The sequence below is a fragment of the Caloenas nicobarica genome, chromosome 12, assembly GCF_036013445.1.
Source record: "Caloenas nicobarica isolate bCalNic1 chromosome 12, bCalNic1.hap1, whole genome shotgun sequence".
NCBI classification, from domain to species: domain Eukaryota; kingdom Metazoa; phylum Chordata; class Aves; order Columbiformes; family Columbidae; genus Caloenas; species Caloenas nicobarica.
In genome coordinates this window covers 9,393,771-9,414,681 of record NC_088256.1, presented here as the reverse complement: position 1 = coordinate 9,414,681, position 20,911 = coordinate 9,393,771, and the positions used below count along the sequence as shown (strand labels likewise).

Here is a 20,911-nt window from a genome sequence, read left to right as displayed (position 1 = left end):
CCCTAACGCTGTCTTTTTAAAATTGCATGTGCCATGAGAAATCTGTCAAATGTTGACCTGTATTACTCCCATCATGTGTCAGTTGTCCAGGTGCTGAGAGAATTATCTGGTTTAGAAAAGGAAACTATAAGTTTATTAATGCTACTAGTTAAAATTAGAATATTTGTATATTTTAATTGAAAAATACTTAGGAGAACAGAAAAGAATATCAAAGGAAATCGGAAAACCACTGTTGGTGTTTGTCCAAGGGAAACTGACGATTTAAATGAAATAGCATATTTTCTAAGAGGGTTGGTTTGTTTGTTTGTTTGTTTTGTTGATGTTGTTGGGTTTTTTGTTTTGTTTTGATTTTTAATTTCAGCGAAGGAAAAGGAGACGTTTCTAAAATATATATGTGTGTATATATATATATTTCTATCCTGCTGGCAGCAAAACTCCTTGATGCCAAAAACTTCTTAATAGCAGGAAAAGGCTTAGGTGAAGTGATGTGAGAAATTTCCAAGCAACAGCAAAACTTCAGTGGAGAAACTGGTCACAACTGAATGTTTAAAGAGATGATAACTGTGAAAGTATCGCCTCATCGGAACGGTGCCAGAATTTCTGAAGGCACTAGAAATGCTTATAAAGGCCCAATTAGGAAGTCATAGCCATCACAGTAAGTGGTAAATGATGGAACCTCTAGTCAGGCATCTTTTTTCTTCTTTCAAATGTCTATTTGGAATGAGGCTCTGAGCTACTGTTCAGAGATTGCTCCAAATCACTCAGAGCCACACTTGTATGCCTGACTGGAGCACAATGAAGTTTGGATTATGCTGTTTTAAATTATCACCCATTTGAAGTAATTTTCTTCATAAAACAAGATTAAAATGACTGTAATTCAAAACATTTTACCTCAAATTGATGTGAAAATTGTAGTGTTCATATTACTTCCATTTTTCAATTTGACAAAACATTTCACTCCATGTATAAGCTTTTCTGTGTTGTCACTATCTTAAGAGTGAAAATATGCATTTTACTCTGTGCATTTTACTCTTTCCTGATGTGTCTTATTTCTTAACACTGCTTATTTAACTTTTTTAAAGCATGTCTTTAGTTAGTCTAGTGTGATACCTGGGGAAAACAGAAACAGATTTAGGAGGTTTGCTTACCTCTTTTCTGGCCCACACAATAACGGTTTAGAACTTCATATTGTTAAATTCGTTCTCTGCTCTTTCTACATGGCTGATGGTTAGGTAAGTGCTGATGATAAAGCAAAGCAAAGAAGAATTTGAAGTTCTAGCATGATAGAGTTGAAACTCACAATATGGTGAATTTTATGTACATGAAACTTCCTTCCATTCGTTTTCATACTAATACGACAGTAGAAATTTCTCAGCATATTTTTTCCTCAAAGTTTCATGTCTCCTGAATAAGTAATTAAGGGAATTAATAGTCTTTTCCTCATAAGTTTATTTTATAGGCAGGCAGTTATATCAATAATTCTTTTTAAAAAATCCAGTAAATTCCAATATACTTACTGGAGTTCCCTATGAATAAGGTTATTTCTTTCATTTAACATGGAGTGCTTCTTACAGACTTCTTGTGAAGTACAGAACAATATGGAAAAGCACTGGAAAATTAAGCAACTTGCAGAAATCCATGGCTAAATTAGTGCCAGTGAGAATTACAACTGTAAAGTTCCTGGCCTAAAAATACCAATATACAAATGTACTCATTTTTAAGTTATACTGTATTCAACCAGAAACGTAACAGAATGCCAAACCCTATCCCGTAATGTAATAGCAATACGTACGTCAGCTATCAGACCCTCAAACTCTGGGAAAGAGCTGCTTTGTGTGCTAAATCTGCAAAGGATAATTCATTCCTTACTAGGGGGTATGATTTCAGGAGCTCAAAGCTTTAACTACTACATATGTATAGGATAGATTTAAAGTGATTATGGAAATGTCACCACAGGACAATACATTATTAGTAGTCCCTCATATGTTGTATGCTGTTCCCTTATGTTTGCTGGTAATTAAAAAGCAGATTGGGATGTCGTGATAAGAATGAGTGCAAAATGTTCCTTTTATCATTTGCAATAAATATGAAATAGTGGTCTTCCTGTATCCTTCAGTGATTGTTCTGTTTGCGTTGGTGACAAATGACATCTTTCTCCTTGTAATGTGCCTGTAGGGTTAAATGACTTTGTTATTATTAATGAGTCATTGCTCCAGCTGCCCAGAAATAGAGGGAGTAGGAAACATAAGAGATTTAGACCTAAGTAATTACAAATGTAATTATTACCTTTCAAATTTCATTTTTACAGTAATCACAAAGTTGTTAATCAAACATGGCCCTTTCCATGTGTTCACACTTTTTTGAGGTCTTTGTCAAAGGGATGAGTAACTACGTGGTTCCACTGAGGGCAGTCTGTGACAGATTGACAAAGTGGCAATGACGGAAAACTGCTGTGAAAAATTGGTTAGAAAATGTTGTCTACTCATCAAGGAGTCTGTGGTTCAGAGGATTTTCCAAGAGAAAAACCCTCCTGGGCTGCAGCCATATGGAGGAGAGTGTCCTCTTGGGGAGGACAAGAGCTGCGGGTGGGGAATCCTTTTGTCCTGTGGAAATACGAAATGTCAAAGTTTTACTGCTCCGGTCTGTCCTCCCACAAGGTCATAGAATGTCGTTAAGGAATCTAATAAGCACAACAGGAATTAAAATGTGTGCCCTCTTGACCCTGCAATAGATATCCTAGTTACTCATAATTTTGGAATTTCAACTTTTTAGGTGGAGCACCCGGCGTATTCTTCTGTAGTAATGGTAAGCAAGTCACAGGGAATTTATAGAAGGGGAATGGTTGTGGATTGTGTTAGACCATGTTGCAGATGCCATGAAATGTAAGCAGGGTTGTTTTTCAGATCATAATCTGAACTTGAAATTTATTGTGAAATGCAAAATCTGAGGAAAAAGCTTTGGAGAAATAAGAACATTTCCTTTCAATAATGTCATTTCTGCACAATGTTGAAATATTAAGGATTCTCATATTTAAAAAATCTAAATTAGAAGAAAGTTAATAGAAAAATGGAAACTATTAGCTTCTGTATTTTATACCTCAAAATGTCATTTGAATCAACACTGTCACAAAACAGTTGAACTTTGATACTACATTGCTGATGGAAAATCGTTTTGTCAAAAAACTTCAGCAAGCTTTACTTATATATTAAACTGGAATAAATAGTCCAGTCAAATGTAATATCTATCAGCACTCAAATAAGCATAGTGTGTTACTTAGATAGCAGTGTAGGTGAATATCATAAAAATGTTTAGAAGTATTGCAAAATAAATAAAGTCAGGGTATTCATAATAAAAACAATTCATTTTTTTTGTTTACATTCTAATAAAGATTTTTTTTTTCTCTCGATATGCTATTGGAGTCACAGCATAAAAGCCATAGAATTTTTTTAGAATGTTGTAGGTTTATTTTGTTTGCTGCGCTAGTGGCCTTTGACTTTAAATTTCTTTTTTTGTATACCTGATGAAAACACAATTTCTAAACATCTTTTATTGTCTACCTCTTGAGTTATCACAGGAAATAACCTGTTTACCAGCTTATTTAGCATTTGGGGTTTTTTCTGTTTGCCTTTGAAAATTAACATTTTATTAAAGAGTCTGAAAAATGAACAATTGCTCACAGTCGTTCAATGACTTAGTTTAAAAGAATTTTTTAGTATTTCACTTTTTGTTTATTTTTACTGTAAAGTCAATAAAAATAAAACAGCTCCATTTGGCCTGTAGATAGATGGAGAAACTCGCTGATGTGAAAAAAGGTTGTAAATACAGATATTTGAAGCAGAACTGTGGGTCTTCTATCCCACACCTGTCCTTTGAAGGAGCTGCTGGATGTGAGGTATCTCAAACATAACTGAAAATGAAGTTCTTCTTCATCACCCTGCCTGTATTCTGCATTCTGCTGAGGGTGACTCATTCACCTGATCTGCTTATTGTCACAAGTGTTAGAATTCATTATTACAGTAGTATGAGAGTATACTAATATTTTCATGTAGGTCTTTTATCAAGAATAAAAGCTACTGACCTTATTCCACCTAGAAGTACTGTTCCCTTCTTATCTCTCTGAAATTCATCCCTTTTCCTGTCTCCAAGCCCTGATCTTTGTTCTCTAGCCAGAGAACCACAAAAGATAATTGATTTTTTTTTATTACAATGTTCACAGCCTAAGCTTAAGAAATGTATTTTCTTCTGTTTCTGCACCAAATAAGTTTATGTAGTTTCAGTGATTCATAACTTTCTTTATGAAACTTCACCCTCTCAAGGTATTTAGTGATTTATAACAAAATCAGTAAACTACCTCTGCTTCACACACACACACAATTTTATTTAAAACTTAGACCTTAAAAAATGAGTATAATATTATATTCTATATACTTGCACTGTAGATATTGTAAGCAAGAATTTTCTTTTTAAAACTTAATGTATGTGTATTTGAATGCAAGCGTGAATGAAACAGAACACTTCTTTAGTTAGTTTTGAAGAAGAGAGAACAGATGTGAAGAATTATATGTAGAAATTACTGTGAATATATTTTTCTGAGGATTAGCTATATGAAGCTGCATTTTGAAGACAGCTCATTTCGTAGTTTCAGACAAACAACCTTTCTGTACAGATAAAACCTGAAGTTATTTGTATTGGTTTAATGTATCTTTTTCTGCTTTTAGGCGGAAGGTATCGTAATGGTCATATTTGCATGATATAATACATATTTTCTCACTTGGTTTTATCCTCTAACATGTTCAGGGCCTCTAAGTATACTGATATGCCCCTACATTCTCCAGCAAACCCACACACAAAGGATTCTCCTCAGCGTTTAATTAAAGAACATACTATGTTGAACTGACTCTGGTTTAAATAAAAAAATAGATTTACACAAATATACATCTGTTTAATTGGTGGTAATGGATCATCATATACATTCCTAATGAGGCATTTGAATAACTATTTGATCACTAAAAAGGAGATATAAATGGTATTTCAGAGTGTACAGTTACCTTGTTAACAGTTACCTTGTTAACAGTTACCTTGTTAAGGGATTTTTGTCAGCCCTCATTCTGTTTTAACATGTTGGACTAGATCACTTTTTTAAACTAAAAATTTTTAAGGGATGACTTCCACTTGCACGTTTAAAAGCAACTCTTACTGAGCATTTGAAATTTAGTCTCTGGAAGCTGATATGAGATATACTATTCTTCATAGATTTCCTTCATCTCATATTTCCAGTAATGTTTAAGGATATTTAAGAACATGTAAAACTAGGTTTAATATATATACACACGTGTGAGCAATAAGGCTTTAGAAACATTGTGATGATGTAGTATTTAGTGAAATTAGTGTTGTACATCTTGCTGCAGACTAATAATGCTTGCAGATACACTACCTTTACTACACTTTTTGTCTTCCTGCTCGCTGTAATAAACAGCATTGATAGGAAAAGCTCATCTTCCAGAGAACGGTAAAAGGTTTCCAGTGCGCCGAGCACCGCTGAGGGGCTGGGGGTGAGCGAGCGGCTGCGTGGTGCTGAGTTGCTGGCTGTGGTCAGTCCAGCACGTCAAGGTAAAGATGTTACTTGAAGAGGCAAGAGGTGGTAATTGTTAGGTATCTACAACTTTCTGTGGACATCTCATTCTGTTACTGCAAATAAGAGTTGTATCTTGTAAGGCTTAAAATTAAGTTTTACACATTGAGAGACAAAGTTTACTGTGTTATAAATGCCCTACAAAAAACTCAGATTGAAAATGTTTCCTCTTCCAGGCACCAGCTGAAAAATGGCAGCTGAAACCCTTTTTCATCCAGCATATTTTTTTAGGATGTTTGGTTTCTTACAGAAACTTTATATCAGTAGTAGAGATTAACATATACCACCTGAAATACATAGTCTTCTCATGTGTGGGGGAAGAAATGCAAATTTCACTCTTTACTGTGTTTGCAGGGCAAAGGTTATTGCTGGAGGATAAACCATTTTTCACTTTGTAGTCACCTTGTTTAATTGATTTGAATTCAAATTTATAGTCTGTGTTAAATAATGAACAATGTATTAATAATTAAGAAGCTTCAGTACAAATGTGAAGCAGTTAATTAAATATTAAATAAAGCACATTGTATTATCCAGTGTTGTAATCAATATACTAGATTTTAGGCTATTCATTTCAATCATTATACAAGTTACGGTTAAAATTCTCATTGATAACTTAATATACACTTCGTAGGCTAAGAATCGTGTCCTTTGGAAATCACTGTGTTTATTTTGACATAATTAGCAACAAAATATGGACATTGAAGCAAAAAGGGTCAGTGCTGTATATTCTACAACACTCATGCCTGTGTTCATTAGGCATGAAGAGGTTGCAGGGGATTTGGGGACTTGAGGGTTTTTTTATGAAATCCCTTCCTACGGAAAACAGCAATTATTGAAACTGAACTTACAGGAGCATTGCTTTTATACTGTTTCTTGGTTTTCATTAGTACAAGATTGAAATTCTAGTCAGAATAACAATAAGAGATGACTTAATGAAAGATTAATGTGTTTTATTTATATAGCTATTGTTTGGGAAGGAAAGATTCACTTAACTTCAGAAGCATAGCTAATTCATACAGGAATTAACAGATGCTGTCTCTTCTGCCCTAATACTTCCTCCATTCCCTGTCTCATTCCTCACCAACTTTCCCCAGCCATCTTTGGTAACATTTTCTTGACTCATCAAAGCCAGGTGCAAAATACTCATGCCTCATACCACGGGGGTTTTATGATAAGAAGCCTAACTCATGGCAGGTTTTAGGATTAAATACAAATTAAATCTATGGATGTTAGTAGGATATGAACTGTATTCACTGGCACGGAAGCAGATCTTATTCTTGCAAGGTATCCAGTACAATCTGGCAAGCTTAGGTAACACAGGAAAATGTGTGATTTCCTGCATGCATGTTGACTCCTCACTCAGAACATCTGGAGGATCAATCTTCCTCTGAGTAGGATTTCTTACACACTTTGGTCATGACAAGTTCTGTACACACAGCTGAAAACTAAAGAAGTGGTGTGTCCTACTTGTTCTTCCAATAAAATGGTTCAAAGGCTAGAACTTCGATAACTTGGTTTTTAAGTTATTGAGACATACACAGGAAATAAAATATTCATAGCAAACTTGTCCCAAAGGCGTTTTATTATTAAAGCAAAAAAAGTAGAGTATATTATAACCGCAGTTACTTAGGGTTTCTGTGTTCAGGCTTCTTCCTCCTGACCTTATTAAAGTAACCCAGTTTACACTAACAACTATTTTCCCGTCCCTTTTTTATTGTTAATGTCATTTCTGTTCCCTTCACATAGTAGAGGCTGCTAAATGATATTACCCAAGTGGCCACTTTTGGTCACCAGGGTAATTCTGGACTATAATTTCCCTATATTATGCTTGAATTCCTGCTTAGATTTAGTACCACATTTAGTAAATACACACGGGCAAAAAATGGGGGGGAAACGACCCATTCCTTAGGAGCTATTGGCTGAGATGAGTGGTAGAAGGTTGTCATCTTCATCACTCTGGTGGGTTCCTGCTGAGCAGAGAGCACCGAAAGTGCGATGGGAGCTGTTTAATGTGAAACGCTTCAGTAAATGAGAGGCACTTCTGGATGCTGACAGAATAGCATTGGCACTGCAAGCCATGTATTCATATATGTGCTGTGTTGTGAAAATATGAAAAATAGCTCAGCAATGGCATAATTATGGGCAATTTGCTTAATTGCTTGCTAATTGTTGCTTGCTTTACTATGAAACAAGAGTGCTCTAAATGTAACACTGGATGGTTTGCATCCAAAATGTGTCAAATTCAATACTGGCTTTTCATTAAGATTTCAGCTACATGGCTTTAAAATTCAAGCACTCTGTGTTCTGGAGTTTAAGTTGTTTTCTTTTTTTTTTTTTTTTAATTGTTTTTGAAATTTTGTTTGCACAAATTATAAACCCCCTGAGCCTGCATCAGTACAGTGCAGTCTGATAGGTTTTGAACTTCTAATGAATCTGAGTATTTTGTTAATCAATAAATTTATAAATGTATTTTGATCATTATTATACATGTGGATAAAGGTGGACATATTTTAAGGCTTCTCCAGGAGCTCATGTTCTTGATTGTCCAGCTCTTAGAAATGCACACATCCCTTTTAACACATGCATTCTTTTTTTTTTTTTTTTTTTTAAAGGGATATGTGCAATTCTGAAAGTTTAGCCTACATTTTTAGAAAAACTATTCTCTTCTGTTTTGGCCAAGCTATTGTGCTTTGACCAGAATATTAGAGCAGACATCTTCAAATGTTCCTAAGTCTTTTTGTAATTCCATAATCCAAGTGGTGACTTTTAATGGCAGATTGAGAAAGGAATCAGCCCTCTTGATGTTGTCTCTGTTGTAGGTTTCCCTTTTGGGGTGGAGGGGAGGGCGTAGGGGTAGAAAAGAAAGTGTATCATGTATGCACCAAGTATATGCTTCAACAATCTTAAAGGCCTTTTCCAACCTAAATGATTCTATGATTCTAACATTTCAAGATTCTGAGACTGCTGATAACACAGTTGTACTAACAGCTTGTCTTTTGAGAATTCTCTATGAGAAATGTTCTTAAAACCAGAACATAATATTAAGCTGGAAATGCTAAAGTAGGCAGTGCTGTGCAACATATTTTGTAAACTGAGAGGGAGAGTAGCATTGTAGACTTCTTCAGCTTGCATCCCCCAAAACATAATAACCAACACTTTTATTTACCATCTATAAAACCCTATGAAGACTTTATAACCACAGAAGCCTCTAACCAAAACAAACAGGAAAAAAATATAAAACTTTTTTTTTTAATAATTGTTTTGACTGAAGGGTTGCTATCTGGCAAGGTTTGGATTCCACTTTTTCTTAAGTGAAAGTAAATAATCTTACTGAAAACTGCTTTGACCTATAAATGATAAAGGCTATGGAACAATGAAGAAAGTCTTTTAACTATTGTGCTTTTGGTTGTATTTGACAGTTCTGATCTAAACATTTCATAAGAGCTGACAGACACATTCTTTAAAAATGTTCTTAGTTCTAAGGCAGACATTTTAAAAAATAGTTTCATTCCTGAAACAATCTGGAGTTCAAATCAAAGTGGTAAACTCACACGTGCATGAGTGTGATCTGTTCTATGAATTAAAAATTCTCTTTCGTATTACTTGTATGTCATTCTTGAAGAGTCTCCATGTAGTATGAAAAAAAATATATATAAAATTAGGGGTTTATTACTGAGTGAAGTAAGAAATGAGGTAGACTGGTAAGAGTCAGATAGAAGGTATTGTTTATTCATAATACATGAGGGATATGTACACTTCTATTTCCATTTATAAACCTGTCGTATCTTATGTGAGATGTTACTAGACACTGAATTTCAGTAGCAAAAACCATCTTTTCTTCTGAAAATATTCAGACAGCAAGAACCTTCTTTTAGTTGACTGGTAGAGGCAGATGCCACAGAATAATCGCCTACATTACTACTTTTGAATGAGAGAAAATTTTATTTTTACCCACAGTTAGCAATGACTTGCAAAGATGCAAAGTAGAAGGACGCTTAAAGAGTAGCAGCTAGAAAATGCCATGGTCCATTTACACAGCCTGTGAGAAACGGCCACTTGAGCACTGAACTTCACGCTCACATAGCTGCCTGGCTTGAATTCCTGCTCAGAGGGTCCTCTGGGATGCTGGGCTGAGCCGGGCAGAGAATCCTCTGGTTAAAGTGGGTGTCAAGTGGTGGAGGAACAGCCAGACAACTCGGCACGAGTTACAGTGACCTCTTTGCATGTTCAGTCTGTCACAGAATACTCAGAAATCAGTTGCATTCTACTGTAAGTTGGCACCATTAGTACAATATATTGCTGACATAAAGCTCTTTTCTCTGATAAAAATGGGAATTCTTAAAAATGTGATTTTACGTAAGGAATAGTTTAGATGACAGTGCAATGCCAAGTAGCTATTTAGAAGGATTTCAGGTGCTAAAGAAGCAGGAGAATGATGGTATATTAGGAAAATAAAGAATGAATTAGACTGACAGAAAGAAGCTACATTTCATGGCCTGGAAGAGCAGGAAAATAAAGATAATGCCTGGTGAATATTCATGCAGAAAATTTCCCACATTTTATTCTAGGTTCATTCAGAAACAGAAGAATTATGCTCCAACAGTTATTTTTACTACATTATGCTAAAACCATAGTATTTCACACTGCTGGTTTTATTTATTTTTACTTCATACCAAACAGAAACTACTATGCATCCCAATTATCCTTGCTGGCACTATTTACCGTGGTAGCTCAGTTGATGATATTTTCTAAGTTTCCTTCAAATGCAGATACTGGGGACCTTGCCTGCCTCACACTATAGTCATTGTAACGCCTTCAGTTAATTTGGTTTCCTACAGCACGCCCAGTCTCCTAAAGATTCTCCCAGGATTGCACTAATGCTATGGTCTATAGGCAGGTGATTTGCATTTAAAGAAAAACAACACAGAAAACTGTGTTAATTTAAAAACAAACCAAAAAACCACACACAAAAAACCCACAATACCCCCCGAACAAACAAAAAAACAAAACAGAAAGCCTCCTTTTAAAGTTAGTCTAGAGGTTAAGGATATAATTGATTTTAAAAAATTATTTATTTTCATTTTTTTAATGAGTGCAGTATATTATAAAACATAACCATTACTACTGGAAAAAAATTGAGTCAGGCATCATACAGAAAAGTATTTGTATTTGCTAAATACTTTCTTTTATTTGCTGTTCTGCAACACTGCAGAGGTGCTCAGTAGAAAAGGGTTTTAACTCTTCAAAGTTAATGAGAACTGTATATTTTACATGTTATTAATCATATGCAGTGATGAAAAACGTCCTCTGACAATCAAGATTACATGTACCACATACCAATGTTGAAAGAAAGATGATGACTGCTACAAAAAGTGTATCTTCTAAACAGTCCTGCATTGGCAGACTGTTGTGTAATGAAACTTCAACTCAAAGCCAAAATAATTTGAATGCATAACTTACGATTATGCCCAGGACTGTTCTAAACTTGGGGGGCGGATTGTGGGGGGTTTTGTGTTTGTTTTTGGTTTTTGTTTGTTTTGTTCTGTTGCTGTTTTTAATCTCTTTATTAACAGAATAAACAAGACTGTCATTCTGACATTCATAGCATGGTAACGTGTTCCAAGTCTACAGGTAGTCTGGCAACACATGGCACAAAATTACCATCCTACTGATCTGTTGAGATGGTGTACAGAATGTTTTATAAGCGACCCTTTATTTCTGTAGTTGGCTTGTCTAAGGCTTAAGTGTTAAGTTTTTATTGCCAAATGCTTCTTTTGATGGCTTAGCTTTCTTTACTCTCTTACTGAAGTTTGAGACAGATAGCACAATATAAGTATTGTAACCGCTTGCTGTGAAGAGCTACAAATGCATAAGTATTATTTCCAAATAAATAATTGTGTGCTTTTCAGTTTAACTGAATTAATAGCATTTTAAGAGTGATTAAAAAGCCTTCAGATAAAAAGAAATACTGAGGTACTGGGTATCAAAAAGGGTTTTTTTTTAAATACATACAAAAAATATCAGTTTCTGTATAAAACAAGGATAACTCAACACTCTGTCAAGGTTCTACCTGATTTCAGTGAATTGCCTTGATCAGAAGAGAAGCAAACCTGGATAATTAAAGAGCTTAACAAGACTTGTATATGCTCAAATTTATATCTCTAATAGCAGATAGCAGGACACAGAAAGATTAGACTAATCTACCAGTAGTAACTTTTTTTTTTGCAGGAACTATTGCCTTTACTGAATTATTTCCATATTTGTCTCCTACTGCCCACCAAAACTGGATTAGTATTTCAACAGCAAGGTGCCAAAGCTTTGTCAGGATTACATTGAAAAATACTGAGACAAAATGACTGAAGACATGTTGAAATGGCAGTAATAGGGCAAAATAGCATTCATAAACAATCATTTCTCTAACTAGCACATACTCATACAATGTACTTAAGGAGAAATAATCAAGAATATAGCATTCATGATACAACAAGCAACCAGCTGTCTGCTTATACGTAGCAGATTTTAAAAAGATGTAACCTGTATTTTGGACAGTAGCATTATATATTTCAATGCCTGAAGGTAAAACTTAATTCATTTGTATTGGGATGTAACATGGAAATATGTATTTGTGCTTTGTAGCTTTACACAGATTTCAACATGCAAAGTATTTGTTTAAACAGAAATGTAGTGTGTGTTTAACATAAAGCTCAGATGGTGAGAGGCTTCTACTCAGAACTTACATTGCTATAAGTAATTCCTAGTGGAATACCTTCTCCAGTGGTTTTTAGCCAGAACTCAATTTTAAATGTTATTTTCATGAAGACAGATATTAAAAATACATATGTATCTTTTATTGGAAGGTTTTGTGAAGACAACACAGCAAAATATCTAATCAGATACTCTACTTTGCTCCTGGTATATTTAAACCATGTACACAGCACGAGAATATAAAATTAACACATATAATATGAAAACTGTTTCAAAGAATGATTTGTAGAAGTTTCATTCTATTAGTTTGAATTTACACAACATGGTAAAGACACAGCTTAAATGAAACTGATCAAGATTGTTTATGTATTGCAAATTATGTCTTACAGATTTAGTAGTTTACTTTGCCTTCGAACAAATTATAATTTCTATAATCCTTTTTCAAGGGCACAAACCTTGTATCTACTAAAGAAATCTGGTTCAATTACTAGTAAACTACAGAGGTTACACCTTCTTTTGCTATTACCCTTTGATTTTTCAAGGTTTCTAGTATCAAATGCATGGAGAAATCAATTCTCTTTAAAATAGGTGTTACGCTGTCTTATTTTTATATCTCTTGAGTGCATTTTTGAAGCCAATGTACCATCTTTGGCTGTGTATCCAAATTAATTTTGTTTTGCCTTAGATTATTATAAGGCTTCTAGCTTTGTTACACAAATGACAATTTCAAAAAATGAAAAGGTCATTGTAGGTAGAATGTGTAAGGGCTTTAGTTACAAGGCTGTAATGATGGTGTCATCTGTTCATTAAACATTAACTTTTTTCTGAGGATAGCCAATGAGAACACTGTGGGCCCCAAACTTGCCAACATCTAAACCTTCACTTAAGCAGTACACCTGGAGGTATTTTCTTTCCAAATGGTGGTCTTCATTGTAGAACTGAGATTGCTTCATTGACCTTGATTCTCTGTGCACATCGGTCTTCAGACCTCTAATAATGTCTTGTCTTTTTCCACCCCCCCAGCTATCGAAATAAATCTCCAGAAAGCCCTGGCTGAAGCCTCTGAAACCTGCACACAGGAGTGTCTCATCCTGGGCCATTCCGACAACTGCTGGATGCCACCGTCTTTGACACAGTACCAGCAGTCCAACACCCCTTTGCCATCATTTGGCTTCCAGCAAGGCTGGGGCCGAGGAGCCAGGCCTGAGGGACGACACACTCTTGGGAGGCCCCTTCCAAAGGACGACACTGAGAAAGGCCAGAGTGGGCCCAGGCCCCAGTTCTACAACACCTGCGAAAGACATTGCGCCAGCGAAGACCCTGTCAAAGTCATTCCTCTGGCAAACTTCGCCACGGCCCGCCAGGCACCGGTGTCTGGGAGCAGCGCTACGTTTGTACATGAGCACCAGCTATAAACACATATCTGACAAATCCACTATTTCAGGCTTTAAGTGTGGCTGTATATAGTCACAGCCTAACACTGTTCCTAGGGCGTATACAAACCTGTTAGGCTTGTGAATATTTATGTATATAGAATCCTAAATTTGAAATTGAAAAGCTAAATCCTTAGGACTTACTTAAAAGAAATTTACCATAGTTCTTGGTAAAACCCACAAATGGGGAAGAAAACCTGCAATCCAGAAGCAATCAAAACCACCAAATCCTTTTGATTTTCTTATATGGGCCATATAGTGCAAATATCTGCCAGCAGTTCTTCCTCCCTGTTGAAGGCAATTTCTTAGTACAGTTTGGGGAATATGACAGTTTAAAGATACCTTGTTCATTTTTCTCTTTGTTGTTATAATTTATAGCATATTCATAGAATTCATCTTCCATTTGCTTAGCAATAGAGATCAAGTGGGCAATTTCTCTTTTGATTACCTTACATAATAGAATCCTAAAATCTAATTCTTAAGAAGGATGGTATATCTTTCCATGAAAATTCATCTTTCACATAATTAAGAAGGAAAATGTACTTAAAAACATTACAGCTCCTTTTGATTTTAATTTTTATTGGCTCAATCTACAGGTACTTATTCTTTGAAAGAATGCAATATATGAAAAAAGCGCTTTCATCTAGGCTTTTCTGTGTGAAATAAACAACAAGATAAGATATGCAAGATCTAAATTGGAAAAAAAAAAATTTCAATGACTTTTTTTTAATGTCCAAGATTTTCCTTTCTACAATAGTGACATATTATGCTTTTCAAGCAATAAGTCTATTTCTAATTTTTATTTTTATTTTTTCATCTTGCAGAGCTTGGTTTGGCTACTGTTCCTGTTAGTTGAAAATTACGTGGGCACTGCTGAAAACAGTAGGAAATTGGGGTAGTTTTTTTCACTGATGTGATGTTGTGGCTGCAAGCTATGGGTGTTTAAAATAAAATTAGAGTGATGTATGTGGCTTTTTTTTACGGCTATTGTTAAGTATTCAGTAAAAGGTTAGTTATTAGTTATTAATACTTCATCACAAAGCTATTAGATGAAGGAGTACTCGTCATTGTGGCTTAGTTTATCAGAGAATGACTGACAGTTCTCAGCAAAGAAGAATCTAGGTAATGAAAGCTGCATAAATGTAATTATAAATACACCCTAATCATTTTTGATCCTTGTCCCTTCCAACCTGATATTCTATGATTCTATGATATTGTTTGACAAGGTCTCAAGATGATTCTCTTTAAAGATGAGGGAACTTTTTCAGTGTTCTGTGTGCTGGAGGATGTATTATTAATAGTGGCAGAAAAAAGCTGGTAAATTCTACAGTGCATGAAAAGGATGTTCCTTTCTTAGATGAAAAAAACCCCACGACATTTTCCTTCTAGTATTTTGTTACTGTTTAGCCATTTCATAATTTACAGTATGTACATACCAATAATTTTTTTCTTTAAAACACTGCATAACTTTGTTTAGTTTTATTGCTACGTTAAGTGAGACAATTGAAGTTGTATGGAGGGGAAAAAATACAGTGTGTGAATATTTCCTGTGGATAGAAATCTATGTAGGCTTCATATTGTAACTTAAATCTGTAATTTATGAACTGTGTGTAAAAATGCTGTAATATTAGCTGCTTGTAAAATTTACAGAAGTTCAAGTTGTTGAGGGTTTCCAATGAATGCTAAAAGAGCTTTTCTTATGTGCCCAGCAGGTTTAAGTAGCTTTATATATCGCTGTCCCCACTGTAAATCTATTCAAATGGCATTTAGATTTTATGTGCAAAATGAAAGAAACTTCACTTTTAACCTACTGATAGGGTTTCAATAATGATCATCAGATTATCTAATAATGTACTTCTTGTTTTCTTTCTTTCTTTCTTTCTTTTTTAAATGTAGTTTTCAATAACATTTGAAAAAGATGTGGCACACTGGCTTCCAGTTGCATGTAAATCCTGGAAAAATATAATAATCCTTTGGGTACTGACACACAATAGCTGACAAAACTCATTTCCAATTCCAGGACAATTAAAAAGTTGACAAATTAATTCATACCTAATATATACAAAGCATTTTGTTGTTTGCTTTGGAGACATCACGATGAGAAAATTCCGCAGTCCTTTTCAGGGATATGCAAAAAGAGCTTATCTGTAGTTTACACAGATTTACCAAACATATTAGTCGTGCAAATTTAGAATAATGCTGACAGCTAATGTTTCCTATTGTAAGCAGAGGACTTTAGTTCTTTAGTTTTTATTACAGAGGGCTGCCATACCAAATGTTTACAGAATTGGCAGCTGCATTGGAAGACTCTCTTTTTTTTTTTTTTTTTTTTTTTTTTTCCCTGCAACATTTCCTTTCTGCCTGAAAATTATAACTGAAATTTCCTGGCAAATAATTCATTTCTACAATTTTATGATTTTCATAGCATAAGGTGAAGGAACCAAAATTAGTGCTTTTTCACAGGTAGGGAAAAAAATCCAACAAAGTTCACATTTGAATGTTTAGAGTTTTGTGGGGTTTTTTTCCCCCTAAGGTATAGGAGCTATTAACCATGCCCCTTTCTGTTGAAGAGAAGTAAGCAAATAACAACAGTAACAAAACAACAACAACAACAAACCCACACCAAAACCAAACAACAATAAAAAATTGTTTAAACAAAAAGCATTGTAAAGATGAATGGGATTATAGGAACTATTCAATGTGACATCCATGAAGTTGTGTTGTGATATTCTAAAATTCTCTCAACAGGATACAAAACAATTGTAAATACACGTATCTGGAGTTAAATGGTTCCCTCATTTTTCTATATTACATATCTAATATATAAAACTATGCATTTGAGGTAACGTTTTTCTGAATAGCATGTCAGTATCCAGAGGAGTAACATTACTAGAGACGCTTTACACATCTTGCCATATATATAAATAATTTATCTAGTACATAGACTGTATATTTTTGTGTAATTTTTTTTAGTCATTTAACTTATTTTATCTTGTGTGAATTTGTGGAGAAAACAATCCTATATACAATATACAGTAAAATGGTAGTTACAAGATTAGATTCGTTTCATACAGTGTAACAATAAAGGAAAACCTTTGCCTTCAAAGTAATGTGTCACACAGTCTAGCCTAGATCATCCTGCCCGCCCCAAACTCAGTTCATGCTCGTTGCACTTCTAAGTATTGCATCAAAGTCACGGGTAGTGGTGGCAGAAAGGAAGATATTTCTTTCCATATTGTAAAGCAGTCAATTGGTTTTTTAAAAAATATTAAAAAAAAAAAAAGGTACTGAAGTCAGACTGTTTGAAGTAAAATACACTGTTTCTTTGTTTTCCTAAACTGTGCTGTATTCTGAAGTGTAACTTAATTCTAAAGAAAGGATAATTAGGCACGTCTGCTTGGCCAGACAGAGACGACTGAGCACCTGCTCTCTTTGGGCTGTGAGCTGGCTGGATGCAGGTCATTTAGCTAATTATCACGGCAATGAGCCCATGCTAATCGGACCTGAGGGCATATGAATGTTAGCATGACAGCGAGCTTGACACAACATTAGTTACGTGGTTCTGAATCCAGCCAGGTCTTTTTGCTTGCCTTAGGGCTGGAGGAGAGCAGCCGCTTTGAGTCAGACATCGATGAGCCCAGTGAGTACAGACCTGTCTGGGTGTTGTGTAAAAGAAAAGTTTGCTCTGTTGTGTTCTGAGCAAGCTGTAATCCAGCCTGGAACCCCATCAGCTCTGAGCTACTGTTATTGCGCTGCGTCCAGCATGGGCAAGCCAAAGACCGTAGACTTAAATAATTTCTAGTCATTAATGGTTGATTTAGCTCAAGGTTGTTTGATTCAAGCTTACAAAGTTTGAGTTTTTAAAGTATGAAAATTTACACGTGACTTAATTTGTTTGGTCAAGTTTTGCTTTTGCAGCTTTAATACCAATCCTTAATGATTGATTATCAATTAAACGATTGCACTGCAGTTTACTATCTTTATTTCACTGGATAAATAAAAAGGAAAGGATTGGTTTGTGTAGACACGAAGTAAAGTTGAAGGCAAAGATTTTATCTGGTATACGTAGGAAAATTGTGTATAACTTATGTTATCCCTAGTGAAGAAGGAGATTGACAATTTCTTGTAAATATTTGAGTTTGTATTTTTGGGAAATCTCCCTGCTCTATGGCATACTACAGGATCTGAGAGTGAGCAGTGTATGTCTGTGTATTGAAACAGCCCTAATCACACTTTACAAATAATGCAGTTGGACATCATATACTACAGTCCAGCAGCATTTAAAGTCCAGTAAATTTGCAGTAGTTCTATTTCAGGTTTCTGTACAGCATGTTGTCTTGTTAAATACAATGCTTATTAATAAACTAGATCCACAAAAGCAGTTTTCTCCTTTGCGCTGTTTTCTTCATGTTTCTGATATATAAGGGTTTTAAAAGTATTCCTCCAGCTACACTTTTCTCCCGTTTCCAGCTTTCCAAAACTCATTTCTTTGTGAAGCCCCAAACCGTCAGAAAGTCAAGAAAATTTAGCTTCATTTGCAGTTGCTTCATGCAACTGAGTAGCAAGCTTTTGATAAACAGTAGAAATATTCACAGACAATGTGTACAGCAATCTAGCTTTATCTTATCAGAAATATCTTCCATTTCTGTGTCGCTTCTCTTCATACCAAGCTCCCTCCTTCTACTATGCCTCTGATACACTGAGCTGGAGGCAAGAGTGTTTGTGGGTTTTGTTTTGTTAGAAAATAAGCTATTTCTAATCGAGAGAACATGGTTAATAAGTTGCTGTTGAGCTAAAGGGATTATCCTCTCACCATGAATGTGATATAATGAAATAACCGTGAAATGAGGAACTAAAGAAACAACATTTTATGCATTTTTTTATATTATTTAAGTCCACATTTAAAGAGCAACTCTTCAGATAGTTGTCCTGATACTAAGGCAGTAATATATTATTCTTTGACACAGTTATGGCTTTGCGAGCATAGCTTTCTCCTCTGCAGGACCTTTTCGATTAGGAAAATGGTATTTATTTGGGCATCAAAACAGTGCTCGAGTATATCCCTTTACTGCCAACAACTGTTGAAACATTATTTATTATTCCAAAGAATGTATTCGGCCTACAAATTTAAAAAAAAAAAAAAAAAGGAAAAAAAAGGATTAAAACTTCTTGAGGTGGAGGGTTTCCCTGGTTTGGATGGTAAATTCTCAAGTTGGGCTCAGTAATATTTTGAAGGGCAACCTCAGGAAGCAATGAAACACTGGAATTTCAGAGATCAAATAAAGCAGAATAATAGAGCACAGAAGAAATATGCAGGATCTGAAGATGTGCATCATTTTAGTATTGGTGTCACTGTGCAAAACTGCAGGGGGATTGCAGAAGTAGTGTTCCCTGGGACTCAGCTTTTTGTTTTCCTCCCTACGGGCATAAGGAATACCTGGAGCGCTTCTCTGCCTGTATTTCAAATACTTGAGTCCCAGGTATTTGCTGCGTAGCTCTATAGAGTGCGGTATTTTCACCAAAGGGCTGCGGCACTGAGGGAGGGCTGGTCCAGTGTTCAAAAAACATCTCTTAACTGCAGGATGCACGCCAAGGCCTCCTGCTAGGTAAGCTGTGGGGAGACAGTGGCTCGTTAGAGTGTACACGTGGATTTATTTGAAGAAGAACATTTGTGTATACCAATAGCAGGCAATTTTGGAGATATGCTGCTCATAAGATCATTTAGCATTCTTGCCTTTTCTTCAGGTTTCTTCCAGGTGTGGCCTTAGGACTGAGCTGCAGTTCGACTGAACAGCAGCTGGTCTGCTCCTCCTTAGAAGTCCAGCCTATCAAGCAGAAGAAGGAAATGAGCAAGAAGGTACTTTCTACTTTTTATTATTTTAGTGATTTAGACATCTTTTGATGGTGCTAACTTCGTGCTTAAAACTAAAGCTAAATGCACTTATGATCTGAAAGCTATGTCTTCATATTTAATTCAAAGCAATTCAAATCAGGAGCTTAAATCTGTAGGTCCACGCTTTCTGGATAGCTTTGAACTATGGAATTGATGCTACCTCCTCTTACACTTCTTCTCCACTAGGATTAAGAAGTCCGTTTTTATAAAAAAGAAAGTTAGTGTGTACACTTATCAAAGAGACAGATAAATGAGGTGCCTGGAAGCACTGTACTAGACTTCAACCTATAGCTTTAAGCTACCAGCTGTGATGTGTTCTAGAGCAGATGAGTAGGTTGTGCAAAGAAAAAGACATTCACTGAAATGAAGTTATTCATTGCTACTGCAGCTGTTATGCATGTAGTAAAAGACTTGATTAACATAATGAGATTAAACTAAGAGAAATTGCTTTTAACCTGTATTTAGCTTGAGTTGTTGTTTAGTTATCAGAGATGATAAAAGATTGTACCCAAAAGCTTGTCTAAACTTTCCAAATGTCAGCTATTCTACAAAAGATGTATTCTTGTTTCTCCACTGTGTAGATCAAGCTTTGATTTACAGGTGTATGGAACTACAATAAGTCAGTGTGTAGTTCTCAGGAGACTAATTGAACAGAGGAAAGTTAAAATCACTCTGAAAGATGAAATGATTATTATAAGTGAGGTGGGCGGGCAGGGGGAAAGGTGAATACTTTGAATGCTTTAGAAAAAATACTATAAAGACACAGGCAAGTAGGTAAAATGAGCAACTTTTCCAGCTAGCATATATGCTAAGATACAGTGGGTTATCTGCAGACTTGCAGTGCAATGCTAATTTTACTAGTTAACATTTTGTAGAGAGGTAAAATTTTTGTTTTGCATAAAAATATATGTTAAAACCTACATAATCAAGATCTGTAACGGTAAAGAAGACATACCTGGAATATTTTTAGGCCTGTTTAAAAAGGCCCTTGTACCAGGTAGGCCTACAGGCTAAATTCTAAAAAATTCTAAAATTCTAAAAAAAAGAGACTCTTGCTGTTGCTGTGCAAGAGCTAATGCTTTCAAGTGATTCTAACTAGAGAGAACAAAAAGGACCATAGTGGTTTAAAAACTCAAGTTCAATGACAAAATAAAGATGTGTAATCAATCTACATGTAAGTATACACACTCTCAATTTAATTTTATTTGTTCTCAAAGTTCATTTATGTACAAGAGACAAATGTCATCA

The 20,911-nt window shown here is 35.2% G+C and overlaps 1 protein-coding gene across 1 annotated transcript in view; it reads left to right on the top strand.

The window, feature by feature from the left end:
• The window catches only part of PCDH11X (protocadherin 11 X-linked), a 473,232-nt gene extending 459,178 nt beyond the window's left edge, over positions 1 to 14,054 (top strand). Inside the window, exon 7 of the mRNA XM_065643156.1 lies at positions 13,361 to 14,054. Coding sequence (XP_065499228.1) covers positions 13,361 to 13,752 — 392 coding nt within the window. The 3' untranslated portion in view covers positions 13,753 to 14,054. The remainder of the gene's footprint in view (positions 1 to 13,360) is intronic.
• Positions 14,055 to 20,911: the final 6,857 nt, after the last annotated feature.